Source organism: Manis pentadactyla, chromosome 3 (assembly GCF_030020395.1).
Source record: "Manis pentadactyla isolate mManPen7 chromosome 3, mManPen7.hap1, whole genome shotgun sequence".
Lineage (NCBI taxonomy): Eukaryota > Metazoa > Chordata > Mammalia > Pholidota > Manidae > Manis > Manis pentadactyla.
Window position 1 is genome coordinate 187,610,440 of NC_080021.1, and position 17,501 is coordinate 187,627,940.

At 43.6% G+C, this 17,501-nt stretch overlaps 1 protein-coding gene across 4 annotated transcripts; it reads right to left on the reverse strand.

The window, feature by feature from the left end:
- Positions 1 to 327: 327 nt before the first annotated feature.
- Positions 328 to 15,730, reverse strand: ZBTB5 (zinc finger and BTB domain containing 5). Of its 4 annotated transcripts, none has more exons than XM_036888512.2 (2): positions 15,483 to 15,730; positions 328 to 4,762 (listed from the first exon to the last, which is right to left on the reverse strand). In XM_036888512.2, exon 2 carries the CDS (start codon positions 4,756 to 4,758, stop codon positions 2,728 to 2,730), a length of 2,031 nt encoding a protein of 676 aa, XP_036744407.1. In that variant the 5' UTR covers positions 4,759 to 4,762; positions 15,483 to 15,730; the 3' UTR covers positions 328 to 2,727. The 4 variants fall into 4 exon arrangements, with proteins under 4 accessions (XP_036744407.1, XP_036744409.1, XP_036744410.1 ...); XM_036888514.2 differs by lacking the exon at positions 15,483 to 15,730 and adding an exon at positions 15,309 to 15,473; XM_036888515.2 differs by lacking the exon at positions 15,483 to 15,730 and adding an exon at positions 15,110 to 15,301.
- Between the last annotated feature and the right edge of the window lie 1,771 nt (positions 15,731 to 17,501).

A 17,501-nucleotide genomic window follows, 5' to 3' on the forward strand; every position in this document is an offset into this window, starting at 1 on the left:
AAACCAGCAGGTGGACCTCCTGGCCCAGGAGGCAGGGAAGGGAGCAGCGGGAAGTGTAAGGTTCCGCGGACCTTCTGAGAGTAAACCTGGGTGGATGAGAACAAATCTTCATGCGTGTCTATGGCTCAAAAAGACAGAGTGCAGGGATAGCCGAAGGGGCTACAAACAATAACTGTTATTAATGGACAGCATTAGAGTATTTTCTAGGAGGCTTGGTTTAAAAAAAGTACTGGTCAGGGTCAGCAGAGAAAGCAGTATGATTTCCCTTTCTTGTGTCAATCTTAGTAACCTAAGTGAGGAGAAAATGCATATTTAGTTGGACACATGAAGGTGACAAATTCTTTATTAAAAAATTTCAGATTTTGACCAGCATAGCACCTCTGACATGGGTGCCCTGATAGAACTTTATGATTTGATCACTAGAAATGATTATGCCAGGCTATAATTAAGGCTAACCAATCAAAATCTAGGTATCCAATACCAGTTGTAATTCAGGTAGAAACTACAGATCACAGGACCCTGGGACTGGTTTTCCAGGGAACTTCTGAATTATTTTTTAAGTGCTACAGCATGTATGAGGACACTGGCCTGCAAGCTTGCTCCTCACATGGAGAAACTGATTGATTGACTAAGAGGTAGATGAGAGATTCTAGATTCCATCTAGCAGTGGAGAGGCAGGGCTCCAGCCACTGTGTCAGAGAGAGGCTCCAGCAAAGTCCATTTAAGCCTGAGCGGATGGGAGGGGGCAGCCTCCCAGTACTTCCTCAAGACAAAGGGAGATGTCCCCGGGCCCAGGCAGGGTCTCCCCGGGCCCAGGCAGGGCCTCTCTCGTGCTCCACATTGACCCACCTGCCTCCCAAGTTTAATCTCCTCCCCAGACGTCGGTCCCCACATCACGTACAGGGTGGATGTACAGCCGCCTCACATCAAGTCAGAACGTGACTGCTAACAATTAGCCACACAGAGGACTGAACTTCACAGGTGATCCCTATCTTCCAACAGTCTGTTTCCCACTTTTGCTAGAAAGGAGAGGAATCAGAAATTGCCCTTTTGGCTTCCTCCCTGGGAATCAGTTGATAGAGATGCTAAGCCTGACTATGAACATTATGAGTTTATCTATAGACAGATGTGTAACTGCACACATTAGATTAAGAGAAGAAAACATGCTGATTTTTGTTTTAGACTACACATAGTTTAGCTTTCTAAACACAAAAACTGAAGGATTTCTCTCAATTATGCCACAAGGGTGTCTCTAGAAAAGCTGTACAAAAAATGAACTCATGTTCATGCATGAATTAAACTGACTTTATGAGCTCTATAGAGACACATTAACCTGTGGGGTTACCCTGGAAGCACATGAGCCAGGGCTCAGCCTAACACAAATGCCACCTGATGGCACAGTCAGGAGAGCAAGGTGGGCTGAGCAAGTGAGGCAGACCCGGCTGAGCAGACAGGCCCTGGGCAGTGACCCAAATATCTTCTCAAACAGTCTCAGATGCTACCTGGGGACTGCTATGCTCTGGGCTGCCCTACTCTCTTACAGTCTGGAAAGTATCTGTGGATACTGCTATGTTTGGATTTCAAGCCATTTTAAACATTCAGTTTAAATATTAGGTTGGGACAACAGAAGTTCAGGATCAATACTTAAGTATATAACTAATAAAACCCATGGTGGAGGGGTCGGGGAGACTGGCCTCCTTTTTGGTTTGTAAGTGAAAACTTAAGCTAGATCTGGGAAAAATGCCATATGGGGCACAAGAGTGAAGAAGCAAAGCACAGAATGGGCTTCTCATTGGGCGAGACGTTGTCAGGCTGGACTGGCCCCTGAAGTCTGGATGGCGCAAAGGGTAAGTACGCCAGGAAAGATCCCACAAAACAGGACTCCACATCAGCAGAACAAAGACAAACACGACCTCTTTTCTGACTCCCACCATGGAACTGTAACACCTGTAATACGAGGTGGTTTAAATACTGCTAAAAGAGCACATACAGAAACCATACCTTACTTGTCACCCCCTACAAGGACATACCCCATTTACAACTGTTTTAAAACCAGAACAACTGTTACCACATCTATCCAACAGTGATGTTTTCAAAAGTATGTACACCTAATAGTGCAGACAATGCTTGCTCTGGACCCAGTGTCAGCACCATCAAAATGCAGTGTCTATCACTGCAAATCAGACAAAAATAAGATACAGTACTTTCTGAGGCCTAGGACTAGCATGATACACTTTAAAGCATTGTGGCAGACAGGCGTGTCCTCAAGGGACTTCCTTTTAGACAGGCACAAACTTGCCACTGGTTACATGTAAGTGCGTTCTGCATCACTGTACAGGTATATAATATTTCCTTCAGAAGATAAAGGAAATTTAATTAAAATGCCTCACAGAGTTTTACAAAAATTGCTAAAAAATTTTTTTTGCACTTTAATTTTTAACTCTTAAATGTGCTACTTTAAACATCAATTACAAACTACTTTCTGACTGCATTACTCAACCCTAAGGAAGAACTTGGTTTCAGGGATCACATCCCTCTGAAAGCATGCATTTCACGCAGAAATGCAGCATTACAAGCGCTACATGTATTAATTCTCCACTCATTAGTCACCAAAATTTGCAGGAGCCGTGGGGCAGCCTGAAGCCTCACACCCCATGGCATTAGCCACCAACCAAAGTATAGATTTGGTCCTACAGTTGGCATCAGCGTTATCTCAAGAGGCCGGGGTTAGAGCAAAGTGCTGGGAAGATTGCTGCTCTGCCAGCGCAGGCAGGTAGTCTTCGAGTGTTTATATAAGTGGCTGGACTGACTGAACCTCTTACCACACTTCAGGCAGGCATAGGGCTTTTCACCTGTGTGAACACGGATGTGCTTCTTGCAATCTGTCAAGGTCAGAAAAGTCTTGCAGCAAATTTTGCAAGCATACTTGCGAGCACCTTCTACAACCAAGACGTTGTGCTCTGATAAGGCCTTCTTGCACTTTGATAGGACGTCAGCAGATGCCCTGGTTAGCTGTGGAGGGCCAGGCTGCGAGGGATGGCTATTTTCAAACGAGGATGTGGCTGCATTCATCATCAGCTGAGAACTGGCTGAGTTTTCTGGGATCTGTGAGCTCCTGACAGAAGTCACAACCGGCATTTTGGGAGCTATGCGGCGGTAGTAGGGGAAGTTACTGGCACCTCCTCGTGGGGAGCCCATCATGACCCTAGAGAAGGAGGAGTGGAGGCCCAAACCAGCCCTGGAAAAATCCATTCCAAACTGTTCTCCTTGGTAGCCTGAAGTCTGCACACACGGCAGGCCCATCACGTCCTGCATGGGCCTAACGAAGTGGGAGTCTGCAGGCTCACTGAATGGGTTCTCCACATGAGTGCCTGGGGCTGAGGAGGGCCCGCCTGCAGGCCCAGCCTCTGGACTCAACAAATACGGGGCCTCCCCATCCAACCTGCAGTCGCTAGTGGTGTTTGGGATATTATCATCATTGTTCTGATTTGCACTGAAGTTACTACCTCTGCTCTTATTAAGAAAATTTGAAATGCTAAAAGCAGATTTATGTTCTAGGTTATTTGTGACTTCCAGAATATGGATATCACCTACCCTGTCAGTGCTAGACTGGGGGTCTGAAAAACTCCGATCACTGCTTTCAGGGCTCAGGTCTATCTTCTCAGCGCTGACCACACCTCCTTCCACTTCCACAGATTCACTGCCTTCTGCTTGTGAGGTCACATCGCTAACTTCATCTTGAGGCTCAGGAGAGCTCAGGGGCTCAGATTTAACCACCACTCTCATGTGCTCCTTCTCACCAAGGCCAACCTCCGGATTCTCACACTGAAAACCACTTTTCTCAGTTGCAGCTTCCTGCTCAAAACTAGTCTCAACCTGAGTTGCACGAGAGGCCATGGACAACTGGGCCATGTTGCCGGTGCTGTTGTCAGACTGGCTGGGCACCTGGGCGTCTTCTTGAGCACCAAAAGACTGGTCAAACATGATGGCACCGTCTTCCTGGTTGTCAGTAATCCCGTCAGCCTTAGGGTTATCCACAATTTTCAGAGAATCTGGTGAAAAGAACTCCTCCCGAGGATGAACCCCTGACGGCCTGTTCTCTGGCGTAACATCAGAAATGGCAGACTCATCCATGGTGGGTCGGAGGCGCTGTCTGGCCCGCTCCTCTGCAGACTGCTTGCGCTTATGGAGGCGTCTCATGGGGAAGGGTGTCCGCTGGTCCAGGTTACTGCGCATCGCGGAGCTCATGGGGGCCGGCTGCTCTTCACCACTCTGGCTGGAATTGAGGGCCGAGCTCACAATGCTGAGTCCCAGCTGCTGCAGCATAAAGGAGCGCTGCATGCGGGCACTCTGCTCCTGGACGCGCTCACTTGAGGGGGACAGGGGCAGTGTCCTCGTTGTTAGGTAATGCTTACAGGCCTTCACAACAGAGTTCAAATGCAAGTGAGAAGCTGCCAATAAGACATCCATAACATTGCTCTCCCCCAGCATGAGGGTGGAGGTATACATCATGTCAATCAGTGCTGCAAAGGCCTCCGCCGTCACTACCTCGCTATCCAGCTGGATCATATTCATGGTCTGATCTCCCTCTGCCACTGAGAAAAGGGCTCGGAAATGCGTGCTGCATGCTGCCAGTACGGAGCGGTGGGCTTTAAAATGTCTATTCCCCACTACAATGACACAATCACAGAGTTGGCCATGAAGTCTCTGGTAGTTCAGCTGCTGGAAGATCTGTTCAAAGTGTCCAGGAAAATCCATGATCCTATGGGAAAAACGAAGTATAAGACTTAGAAAAGTGCAAGTCAAAGTCAGAGCACAGAAGGTATGATGAAGAGAGGCATAGATGGCCACACTTGGACCTCTAAGGATTGTGATGTTTTTGATGATGCACATACAGACTAAAAACCTGTTAAATAAGGAGCAAATGCTGACTCAGCTAACAGCCCTGGAAGCATGCACATGTGAGATAAGCTACTGGCTCTTTACTGGCTCCCCTCTGCTCTTCCTGTGACCTACTTTGAACACTTCAGGCCTGTTAGAAAAGACCAACGTGTGGGTGATAGAATATCTACCACATAGGAGTTATGAGTTCTGCCTTCCCTAAGGACAATGAATAAGCTCCAAGAAATCCCAAACAGTCTTTTAGCAACCTTCAAAAAGTAAAAAGGGCAAATCACTATTAGTGTGGAAGATTTCCAATTATAGATGGTAGCAAATGTGTTTATCCCCCATTCATTCCTGAGGCCCCATTAAAAAGACACTGAAGTTTTTTGGTTTAAAGGTATATAAACCCACAGTAAAAAAAAGAATGGGAAAGAAATATCAATAGCATTTTGGAAGCAGATGAGCAGGTGATAAACTTTAACTGACTTAGCATACCCTGGAAGCTAAATCCCAAAATGACAGTGGATAAAGCAACCTGACTTAATTACAACCCCCACCCACCCAATTACCCAAAGGCTCAGGTGCAGGGGAAGTGGAGTGAAAGTGACACCAAGACAGGAGGACTTGCTTGAAGTTTATTCACTAAAAAATAACGTAATGGACATGCCATGCCTGAAGCACAGAAAAGGTAAATCTGTAGAGACCAAGCAGTTTAGTGGTTACTAGGGGCTAGGGGTGTGATCACGGAACGACTGCAAATGGGAATAGGGACCCTCTGGGGGATGAAAATGTCCTAAAAGTGGATTGTGGTGATGAATGCACAGCTCGTAAGTTTTCTAAAATGATCGGAACTGTACACTTAAAACAAGGATTTTTATGGTATGTACGTTATACCTCAATACAGCTCAGTAAATTATACCTCAAAAAAAAAATGGGGAAAGAAAAACGAGATGAATAAGCCTCAAACTCTTTTGTTCAGCATCCATAAAACTAAACACTGATTAAAATATCACATCTTTGATGACATTAAATAATTACTGTTATTTTTTCCTTGGGTGTGATAATGACATCTGATTTATTTTAAAGTGTTAATGAGACATTTACAGATGAAATGAAATGATGTCTGGGATTTGCTTCAAAAGTTTATTTTGTGTATTTGAAAATTTTCATTAATGTTAAAGGGAAAAAAAACAAAAGTCTACATGGCCTGTGGGCAGATCACTTTGTGGTGCTTAGCTCGGAACCATTAAACACCTGCACATTTTCATCTCCTGGACTGATTGGAAGCAAGAACTTGTTTATTCTCTCCTAAGAAACTGCTACTCTTCCCAGGAACTACATGATTACTGATTCATAGTCTCTGTCCTTGACTGGTGCTCATGACAGACTCCCATTATATGATTAGACAAGAGGGTCAATAACCCCAAAGGGTTATTGCCCTCTGCCCACAGACTCCATAGAAGCTGAAGGAGCCACAGAGTTTTAAAAACCCTGTTTTATTCTCTCCAGAGAAGGAGCCTCTTGTCTTCTGGAATGCAGTGAGGCAGAATCTAATGGCTAAATCTCAGCCTATCAACACATGCAGATTGAGTATCTGAAGTGCCTGGCCCTAAAGACAAATCCAGTGCCTGTGCACAGGGGGACAGACTAATAAACACTCAACTACAGCGAGGTGTTACCAGTGCTGAGGCAGGGGGAAGACGTGCAGAAGGCTTCTGTGGGAGGGGCCTGCAGTCTCCAGCACAACTGGGCAAGCTGAACCACAGCAGCTCTGTCCTCCGGACACTGCGTCAGCACCTGAGGCTGGAACAAACTGCTACACTGAGAACTGGAGCTGTCAGTCAGTCTGCACACAGAACGTGAGACTCCTCCAGCCCTACCCACCAACTGGAAGGCTAGCAGCCAAGCCCATTTGTTGGAGTCCCTACAACAGAACACAGGTCCCCATCTAGTTTCCCAATGGTGAACCTCACTAGTCCTCAAGGCCCACGATCCGCTCAGCATCCAAACAGTTAGTGCTTCACTCTTAAATATGAACAGTTAAGGAGCATCACAAACTAGAGGGAGGGAAAAAAACCTCTAACATGAAAAACAAAAGCCTTAAACAAACAAACAAAAAAGGTATCTGGAAGAAATGGAAACAGTACAGGGAAAAGAAAACCAAGAGGCAAAAAACACCTATAATTAACATCCTCAGAGAGGTAAGATACCATATCCATGAAACAAGAAGAAAAGATATTTAATAATTTTTAAAAAGAGTATTCAGGGAACAAGAATACTATCGACAACTTAAAATAGCAAAAAAGAAGTTTAAGTTACTATGAAAGTTTAGAAGATAATGGTTGAGGAAATTTCACAGATAAAGGAGAAAAAAAAGTGAATGAGTAAGACAAAAAATTAATTAGGTCCAAATCTGACTGCACAAAGAGAAAAGACAGAAAATGGGGGAAATGATAAAAGAAATGTAAGAAGAATTCCCCGAATTGAAGATTTTGCTTATTCAGACTAAAAGGTCCACCAAGTGCTCAGCAATGGGAATGAGCAAATTCCCACTCCAGGCTCAGTACAATGACATCTTAGAACACCTGGGATAAAGATCCTGAAAATTTTGAGGAGGGGGGTAGAGGTGCTAGGTTACAAAGAATCAGGAATATCACTGCATTAGACATTGAAAGCTTCAAAATTCTCCAATTCATTAAAAAATCTCCATTATTTCCTACTTAGACCATATCCAGTCAAACAATTATAAGGGTCGACTAAGGCATTTTCTGACAAGCAAGATCCCAAAGGTTTGTTTACCTCATACATATCCTTTCTCAGGACACTATTAAAGGTTGTGCTTAAAGAACCAGTGTCTGGAATAAACCAAGAAAAGGGAATTTTAAAGATGATGAAACTCAGTTTGACAGGTAGGCAGCACGGCAACCAGTTCAGACTGGAGTAGGAAGATGGAGGACTCCTAGGAGTTTCCCAAGGGGAAAGAAAAAAGAAAAGAAAAAAGGAATGGACAGATCACATGATATACAGTTGAGAGTGCTAAGAATTTAATAGTAGGAAGATAGGTCATTGAAAAACAAGAAAAATTTTAAATGAGGCAATTATTAACTCCAGGAAAAATAAATGGTGGTTTAGTTGCAGCACACTATGTGGTTTGTTTATGGATGATATTTACATAGTCAGTGCTAAAACTTAACTAAATTTGAGATACTGGAGGGAAAGGGGAGGAAAGGCCAGTTTGAATGGGGGGGGCAGGGAGCAGAAGACAAGTGATATAAGAAAGTTAAATCCTTGCCTTCCTTGTTAAGAAATACTGTCTGAAATACTATCTTGAAAAACAGTAATATAAGCACGTTATTTAGAAGGTCAGAAGTCAGTGGCAGATGAAGCAACAGAAACAACTGAAAACAAGTGGCTCCTCTGAGGAGTGGGAATTTGGAGGGGAAAAGGATGGGACAGGGGACCACTGTTTTTTAGCTCAGCCTTGTAAGGAACTATGTGGCTTTTAAAATACAAGTATAAGCACATATTAACTTTTATAAAATGCAGTTTTAAAACATGGCAGGTCCTTGACATTCTTAAGGTATACACCCTGAGATCTTTGCAGATCTCCAAATTCACAGTATGGCACTTCACAAGAATTACTGCAAGGAGCAGGCAACATGGATGTCACACCAGCTTCAACCACTTCTCTGATGCCCTGGCCTTACAGAACACAGTATGTCTTTGGGGGAAATCACTTTTCACCCATTCTTAGGTCCATGTGGTACAAATCAGACTGCCCCAAACCTCTGAGTTCCAGAAATGGACAGATAATCCAGGGACGTCTGGCCAATTTGCCCAGTCCCCTTGATTACAGTGATTGTTTCAGAGATGGGTATGTGACCCAAGCCATGCTGATTAGAGTCTGCCCTGGGATTCTCTTCACTCAGCCTGCAAGCTAGGACACAGATAAAAGTCTAGCTGATGGTAGCCTTTGTTGCCTATCTGAGAATGAAGCCAGTACAGAAAAAAAGCAGTACCAAAGACAATGTCCTGATGACATCAAGGCCCTGGGCTCCAGCTGTTAGTATCACCCTACTTCATGAGCCAATGAATTCCCCTTTAACCTTAACCTGATTTATGCTGGATCTCTGTCACATAGTTTACCATGAGGTTCAAATTATAACCTCAGAAAACCTAAATAACATTATCTCAAACCTTTTTAAATCTAGATGAGTATTTAAAAAACTCAGTTACTTTGGGAGATATATGTTACTCTCAGCTCTGATGAAAGGGAATCATTAATCAAGATTATGGTTATTCAAAACTCAGGCAACTCTAGCAAGCTCAAAAGACCAGTGTAAAAGCACTAAGAGAATTCATGTTGAGAAGATACGTGTTTTACCAAAAGCTGCCTGTTGAAAGTTTTCAAAACAAAGAAAAGAGCTTCAGATCTCTAAAAAATGTCAAGATGTGACAATACCAGACTGGATAGCTGGAGAAGATACTGGTAAGTAATCTACCAATTTGTAACTTTCTGACCCAAAGCAAGTATACACTACAATATCTGTTATCTGCAGGAATGTTTTTCATAATTTCTAAACTAAATATAATTAAGAAAGTACACTTATACAACTATTATTACATTAACATGAATAACCAAGAGCTGACTGTTTTCTCAACAGGATTTACTTAATAACGCTTTACTTAGACTAATAAAAAAATAGTTTTCTAGAAGAACAAGCCAGTTAATTGCACATTTCAAACTATTTGACTTACATACTGACTTACCCACATGCTTTCTAATAATATACTTAGTTCATAAAGAGAAGTACACCCCATGCCCAAACATCAACACCATATCAAGTTATTCACTGCCCACGTGCCAGCAGGACCTGCAAAGCTGTCCCCTAAAAGCTGCTTAACATTCAATCTCCCTAACAGAATTCTCCTCCACTTGTGGAGACAATATAGATAAAAATAAATATAAGAGAACAAAATTGGACAAGGTGCCAGTCAAGCAGGCTAGGATTTTTGACAGGGCTCCCAGTTCTGGAGTCCTGCAATATTCATCCTTTGTTCCGACTGGACCAACAAAGTGGGAGCAAGGAAAAGCTGGGACTAGGTGGGCACACAGGCCCAAGGATGGCCCCAGATACCAGGTCTTAGAGCATGTCTAATTTTAAACTGTGTTTCGGCTTGGTCAGGGCTGGCTCGGAAACTGGACAGATTGGGTCTACTGAAAAGAGAACCCACCAGTGACTAAGAGTGATCATGACAGGGGAAGCCAGGCTAGTGCCAGAAGCCCATCTAAACCTATCCTCCAACTCATCCTGCTCTGCTGCCTTGTTTTCCAGGTCAAAATTCCTGGGGATTAGCTGACATAGAACTTCTTATCTCTATCTGAATGAGAATAGGTATTAGTACCTGACTTATTTTCCCAGTGCAAACTCAAAATGCTTTTCCTACTAAACAGCTTGTTGAGGGCAAGGATTTTTTCTTTCTCTCCCAAAGTGTTTGATAGACAGCTCAGTAAATGATTTGTTGAATGAACTCCTGACTGTATACAGATGAAATATAACACCATATTAACCAATGGTCATTTTTCTGAAACTCCCAACTGTCTCTAAAATCATCCGAAAACCAGAAAGAAAAAGTCTCACAATATGCAAAATAAAGATCAAAGCCCATGTCTCAAAAGATTTCCTCATAGGAAAGTCCCTTACACCCTCACAGTCTTTTGTTTTAAACAAAACTCAAGTTTTTCTAATTTCCCAACTGACTGAAGATGAGCAACAGCAATTCTACAATGAGGGCAAAAGGGGCTACATGTTGACAGCTCCAAAAAGAGGCAGCTGACCCACTAAGGGAGAAGACAGGCCCAGCAGCTTGGAGCCATGTCCTGGAGGGGCTGTTATAGCCCTAGAGATCACTGTGTATTTGGTACCCAAATTCATTCATCTGATGTTTTTAAGTGCTTACTTCATTCAAGGTTGTGCTTACTTCATTCAAGGTTAAGTGCTGTGGAAGAGAGATTTGGAGAGCATAGTCTTAACTGTCACAGGTGCTTAGTGAAAACAAGACATACACAAGTAACCATATTAAAAAGTAGAAAGCGTTAAGTGCCACCTCAGAGATGAAGTGTACTCAGCTCAGAGAAGGCAAAGGTTATTTCCAGCTTCATGGTGGCACTGACAACAGAGCTAAGCAATGGTTTGGATTTGGATAAACTCAGATATAAAATACATTGGAGACAGAGGTAAAGGTGGGGAGAGGTCAGAGTCCCCAGGAAGACGTGAGCCAGACGGAAGATGACAGGATACTCAGAGAAGAGACAGCATGTAGTTCTGAGTGTGAGCAAAGACTAGGAATAAGGATTTGGAGATTGGAGGGACTAAGGGAATGAAGCTGAGAAGCAGGGTCAGAGTCAAGGATGAGAGGTGAGAGTGAAAAAACAGTTGTGTAAAAGAATAGGTAAGGAGTGAAAAGAGTACAAGGATTCTGGAAGAGGGTGCAGGAGGGGCTTTTCTCCTCTTCCTCAAATCCTGCCAGGGTCACATGCCACCCCCACAGACCCCATTGCCAAGCCCTGACCACTACCAACAGAGCTGGTTTGGAAGGTGAGGGCAATGAAGGATAAAGTTTGCTTTCTCTTCCCACTTACTCTTCCTCAACCCTGCCTTTCATGAGACTATGCCAAAGAATCAGAGTTTAGGGTTTTGGAGAGCAGGGAAGGGTGAGAGAATACATTCCTGGCAGCCGAGTAACCTACTATAATGGGAAAATCTTGGTCCACCCTCTCCTGTCAGGGAGGTAGTCAGTCAGGGTGGTGGCCCACCAGCAGTGTGCTGTCTGTCTGAAAGGTGGGCATATCCAACACAGTCAAGTTAAATGACAGAATCTGAAAATACTACTTTTAAGCTTCAAAATAATTTCAACAAATTTCACTGCTTTGTTCTGTTTAAAATTTTACACTTGCACTGTAATTGGCCTAGAAATTTCCCTTCTTGGGTACTACATTTTCCTAAAACAAAATGAGTAGCCAGCTAGCTGGTTATCTAGATTAAAGAACATCCATACCCAGTTAACAAACTAAAGACCATACAAGCTTCACAAAGGTATCCAAAAACCCATAGAAACCAACAATCAATGGCTTGTTTTAGCTGCTTATAAATCTAAGACTGTATCTATTTTAACATCTGTTTAGTAAGTCTAAAGATAGTTTTCCTCTATCATTTAGAAAATGTAGCCTGCTACCCATCCCAGTTGCCCCCACCACACATCTTTTCAGCAATTATAAAAATAGTTTTCATTGCCTTTTACCAATGACAGATCAAGAAACATTTCTTAATGAAAAAAGCCTAAACTTTTATCAAGAAGAAAGCCATGACAAAGCATTGGAGACACTGTTATTGATGGTGCTTTCCAGTAGAGAAGATGAAAAATGGATTGTATTCATTTCTTACATCTAGTTTGCTTTCAAAGCAGTGTATTCCTTCCTAATCAATAGTTTAGCAAGTGACATACTTTTGCTGAGTTGCTTTTGAAGTCCTCAAAATAAAGAATACAATGTATGTTACGAAATGTGTTTAGATTTTTGTAACGTGTGAGTTCTTCTCACAACCCCAAAATAGTTGGTTTTCCTCCCCCCTTCCTCAAATCTGCTTTGCAGTGGAGACTATAACAGAAAGACTAAAATACGGAAGGTCTTGCATTTTTAGAGGAATATAGCTGAGTGGATTTTAAATTATAATTGACTAAGATGGACCAAAAATCATTTACACCAAGGTAACAATATCATGTGCTGGACTGAAGGGAGAGTAATCCACCCTAATCATTTTAAACATAAGAAGCTGGAAATAAAGCATTTGTAAAACTGTTATCAAGTACACAAAGTAGCAGACTATATATAATTTCCAAAAAGCTGACCTAGCACTCAATCATTATTTAAAGTTTGTAAAAGAAACAGAACCCTTTGTTAATTTCTATTTGTATATCACTTCCAAGAGGACTTCTTTCAATAACAAACTTTCTCCAGAGTACAAAGCAAATTTGGAAAATTAAGTGCTTACAATTACAGAGAATTAATTGGGTAGAAGTCTTTAAATTTCATTAACACTAAGATGCCACTAATTATAAAAATAAAACATTATTTCATGCAACATTAGAAGAAAAAGACGCCACTTATGCTGCTTTACACTTACGGCATTCTGTCTTTAAAAGGTGAGCAAAATATCCTTTAGAATCAAGGAAATATTGGAACTTTAAACATATTGTTCAAATAGGTTAGAAGATCACAAGGAAGATTATCTACAGATAAAATCTTGAATACTAAGACAGTAATCTATGCCTATTTTACAATAAAGTCAGTACTCCAACACAATTCCTAATCTGTCTGAGCTGTCAGATAAAGCTTTTAGCAAATGTATGTGTAACTGAACAAATGAAAGGCATCCCCCAAAATTGAATCTTGAGATTAAAAGCCACTGTTCAGTAATGAAAATGGTGAAAACTGAAAGAGCAAGTTCAGTCAAAAAACAGCTGGTCCTTTAGCATATGCAAACTTAGACAAAAGGTGCGGTGTAGTGTTACATTCCATCCCACCTACCACACTAACAAAATTTGACTATTAGATAACATCCATATTTAAGAAATGTTAAGTGCAGTAAAAAGAAATTATGTTTACCACTGACAGAAGGGAAACATATTTTTACAACAAATTTACATTAAATTGAACTGTGAAGGTGGAGTCAATACCTTGAGTTTTTCTTTTCCCATTCCACAGAGAAACTGAGGCAGGTTCAAGATTCAGTGTCAACACTACAGCAAGCTTGTGTATCATTACAAAAGATATTTTTGTCTTACCCACACTAGAAAACTCCAATATAAATCATGTTAAATACTTTAAATACTAAAATATTTACATGCATTTTTGTATCCAAGTGATTCTTTAAAATGACTTCAATCTCTGAGATAGCCTTCTCTGACAAGGCCCCTTTTGAGAGCACTGACCTCTCTATATTTAGGAAAACACCCCACTCTAACATATTTTTCTACAAAATCTTGTCACTTTCAGAATTTTCCTAGAGATACCTCAGTTAAGCAGAATACAGTTTGCCAGTATCCCCGGCTAACACTAACACGTTTTAACACAGATTTTAGGAGAAAAAAGGCAAATCAGAAAACAAGCTGACTTCAGACTCTTTAAAAAGTCCTGGTTCATTTACCAAACCGAAAGGGCCCGGAACCAGGTCCCCAACCAGTTCATCTTACCTGGCAGGTCACCAAGCTGCTTCAGTGGCCAAGCCAGTCAATCTTCCCAAATTTGCTGGGATTTCCAAAGGAGGTTAAAAGCAACAGGGGAAGGCCTTCCGCTGATTTGGGGCTTTTCTCTCAAAATTCTTTTCTCTCTCTCCACCTGGTCTCTTTCCCTCACCTCTGCTCTTTTAGCTTATAGCCAACCACTGAAATCTCAAAATTGTAGCAAATGAAAAAAGCAAGTTCTCCAGAAAAGATGAGGCAGCCAGCCCACCTTTTAAAATGATCTATGGCACAACAGCCCATGCAAGGATAACAAATCACCAACAATGACTAAGGCACAACATTCTCGTAAACCTCTGAAGAAAGACCCCAATGTATGTAGTATCTTCCACTTACAACTGGAAAGTATATGAACATATTTTGGAAAAAATTTGCTTCAGTTCTTGAAGGTGAAGGGTTTCTTACTTCTATTCACTCAATTTAACCAGTACCCAAGCATACCAGTTACTAATCAAGATTTTACTGTGCCTTTACGTCAACATTTTCCTTCAAATTAAATATTTGTGATATGTCTTCTATTCAGAAATTAGTTTCTACAGTACCCTCCACTATGCCAGAATGCAGACTGACTTAACAAATGATCGCTTTTGGAAGAGAAAAAAAACCCTTTCAACTCCGCTTAATCCACTGCCTGACGTTTGTGTTTATGTGCAAATCTGTCCTCCACCGCAAGCCCCACAGCTCCTAGTACGAAGCCTGGAAGTAGAGGGCACTCAATAAATCCCATAAACACTTTAGACCTCTGATACCAAGTTGGGGCGTTCCAAAACACTGGCTTCATCCCTCCAAGGTCGGCTGCCGGTTACCGATTCCAGATCGCCCTGGCCTTGCTCTTGTGCAACGAAACCTCGTCGCTCAGAGACCCAGGCTGGGAGCAAGGGAGCCACCTGACCCCATCCCGCAAGGCGGCAGATCCTCTATTCACCTCGCCAGGCTGTTGGTCCTAAGCCTTTCCCACCCTATCCCAGTAACCAACGTCTTCAGCCCGAAGCTCCTAGGGGGCAAGAGCCCCCGCCCCACCGGGCGGGCAGGCAGACAGCCTGGCGTCGGGACACGAGGGACGCCTGCGCAGAAGAACCCGCCTCCCTCCCGCTTGGCCCCTCCGTTCGGAAAGGTAACAATACCCGCTCAGAAAGACAGGCAGGGAAGTCTGGGGAGCCCCGGCACGCGTCTGCGCGCGCCCCAACGCCCGAACGCGACCCTACTCGCGTCGCCGGCCCAGCCACTGGAGCTCAACCGTCTCCACGTGAGCGCGCCCGCGCGCGCCACCACCGCTCGCGCTGACAGGGTCGCCTCACCTGAGCCGGGCTCCGCCCCCCTTCTCGCTGGAGGAGGCGGTGACCCTTCTCCGATCCGACCCGACGGCGTCGGAGGAGGCGGGAACGTCCAGGCTGGCGTCTCGGTGATGGGATTTCCTCCCTCTTCCGCCCACCCCTCCTCTCGTCCCTCAGCTCCTGCAGTCCGTTCACCGCCTCACTCTGGAAACACCGCGGCGGCGGCCGACAGTAAACGGAAGTGACGCAACGCGACAGTGTCTCCTTCACTCCATTCCTTCGCCCCGTAGGCCGAGCTGCAACCAATCGAAAAGGGCGGCGCGGGGCCGGGGCAGAAATGCAGCCAGCCGGCGCGCCGAATGGGGAGGAATTCACTCGGCCCCGTAACGATGGCCAATCCACGGCCCAGGAGCCTCGCTGTGTTTACTACCGACCGAATCCGTGAGCCCTGTGGCCAATCACCGTTTTCCTTACAGCACATAAATGTGTTATCAAACGCCTTTTAAGGCGGGATTTATCACTAAGCGGCTCTAGATTTGGACTATACAAAAGAGGCTGTGTGCTGCAGCCAATCAAGACCTGTTGTGGTTCTGTCAAGCGGGTTTTCCGCCTAATTCTACCAATCACAGGCGCGACTTCCGGAGGTCGGCCCGAGTTGGGCGAGCCCCTAGGTGACACTCCCTTACCCGACCCTGGCCTCCTCTCCTAAGCGAGTTCCTCTCACCCGACCTGCACAGGTACTGGGTTGGAGGTTGGGCTCCTGCCTCGATGACTTTGGAAAATGAAATTCCATGACGCTCTTTAGGTTGAATTAAGCCCAAACCCAGACTACAAACGCGAACCAAAAGTGACATCTATCTGACAGCAGTTCGGTCTGACGCTGCCTCTCGTCCAGTCCTGGTGACGTTGTCCCCTAAGCTGGAGCCTGAACAGTGGCGGACAGCTCCGAGGTCCGTGTCGCAAGTCAAATAAGCCTGAGCCAACGTGGAAGGGTTGCAGACTTATGTGGAACACTGTCAGAAAGAGCAAGCTCCGGGGCGGGTTCCGGACTCCCAGGTGCATACTCAGGTGGAGAGCCCGCGTCCTTGGGATCTCGTTGGAGAGCCTTCTAGGGCACTCGGCCTTGGGGCAAGCGAAGAGAAGCACTCCTTTCTACTGTGAAGAAGAGAGAAGAAAACCCATACGGGACCTTCTCGGCGGGAGCTGGCCGGGAGCTCTGCGTGACTCCAGAGACAAAGGCAGGCTGGGGAACTCAGCTGGGTTCTTTTGGGGCTAGGGGAGGAGGAAACTATTTTAAAAATGGAACACCCCACTTCTTCAGAACTTAACACCCAAATGTCATTACAGCTGATCCATTCCTCCAGACGTTATAGGTTGGAAATGTTGCCTTTTGGGTTTATTTCTTTTAAGGCTTCAATGAAATCTGATGGTAAATTCTGTTCATTAGGATCACCTGACATCATATAGTCTTTACACGTGTTTCACTGCCAGATTGGGCAGTAAAATAAATCTGGAATGCTGACAATATACCAGGCAATGTGGGAGGTCCTTTCACGTATGTGACACAAAAATGCTGTGAGCTAGATATCTGAAATTTACAGCCTGTAAATTTAAAATATTATATATTCAGTGATTAGAATAGGTGATGAGGCCCCCTCTTATGTTATTGGTGGGCGTATCATTGACGCTCTCTTTGAACATAACTTGGTACTATCAAAATTTTAAATGTTTTATTCCCTTCTAGCTGGCTATTCCTTCTAGAAATATATTCTGAAATACACAAATGTGGGAAAATAAATAAGCAGGTGTTGATCACTGCTTTGCTAGTAGAAGAAGAAAAAAAAAAGCAATCTGAATGTGCATCTAAAGAGGATTATAAAATACATGTGTATATATATATATATATATATATACACACATATTATAGCTGCTTCATCTCTAATAACCCCATATACATACAAACAAAATAAGTAGAAACCTGCATGTGGAGGTACACAGAGGTTTGTAAATGTATGGCTAATATGAAAGGATACTTGAAACTGT

Bases quoted from the DNA above. Each gene is read 5' to 3' on its own strand.
- ZBTB5 (XM_036888512.2), bottom strand. From the start codon at position 4,758: ATGGATTTTCCTGGACACTTTGAACAGATCTTCCAGCAGCTGAACTAC.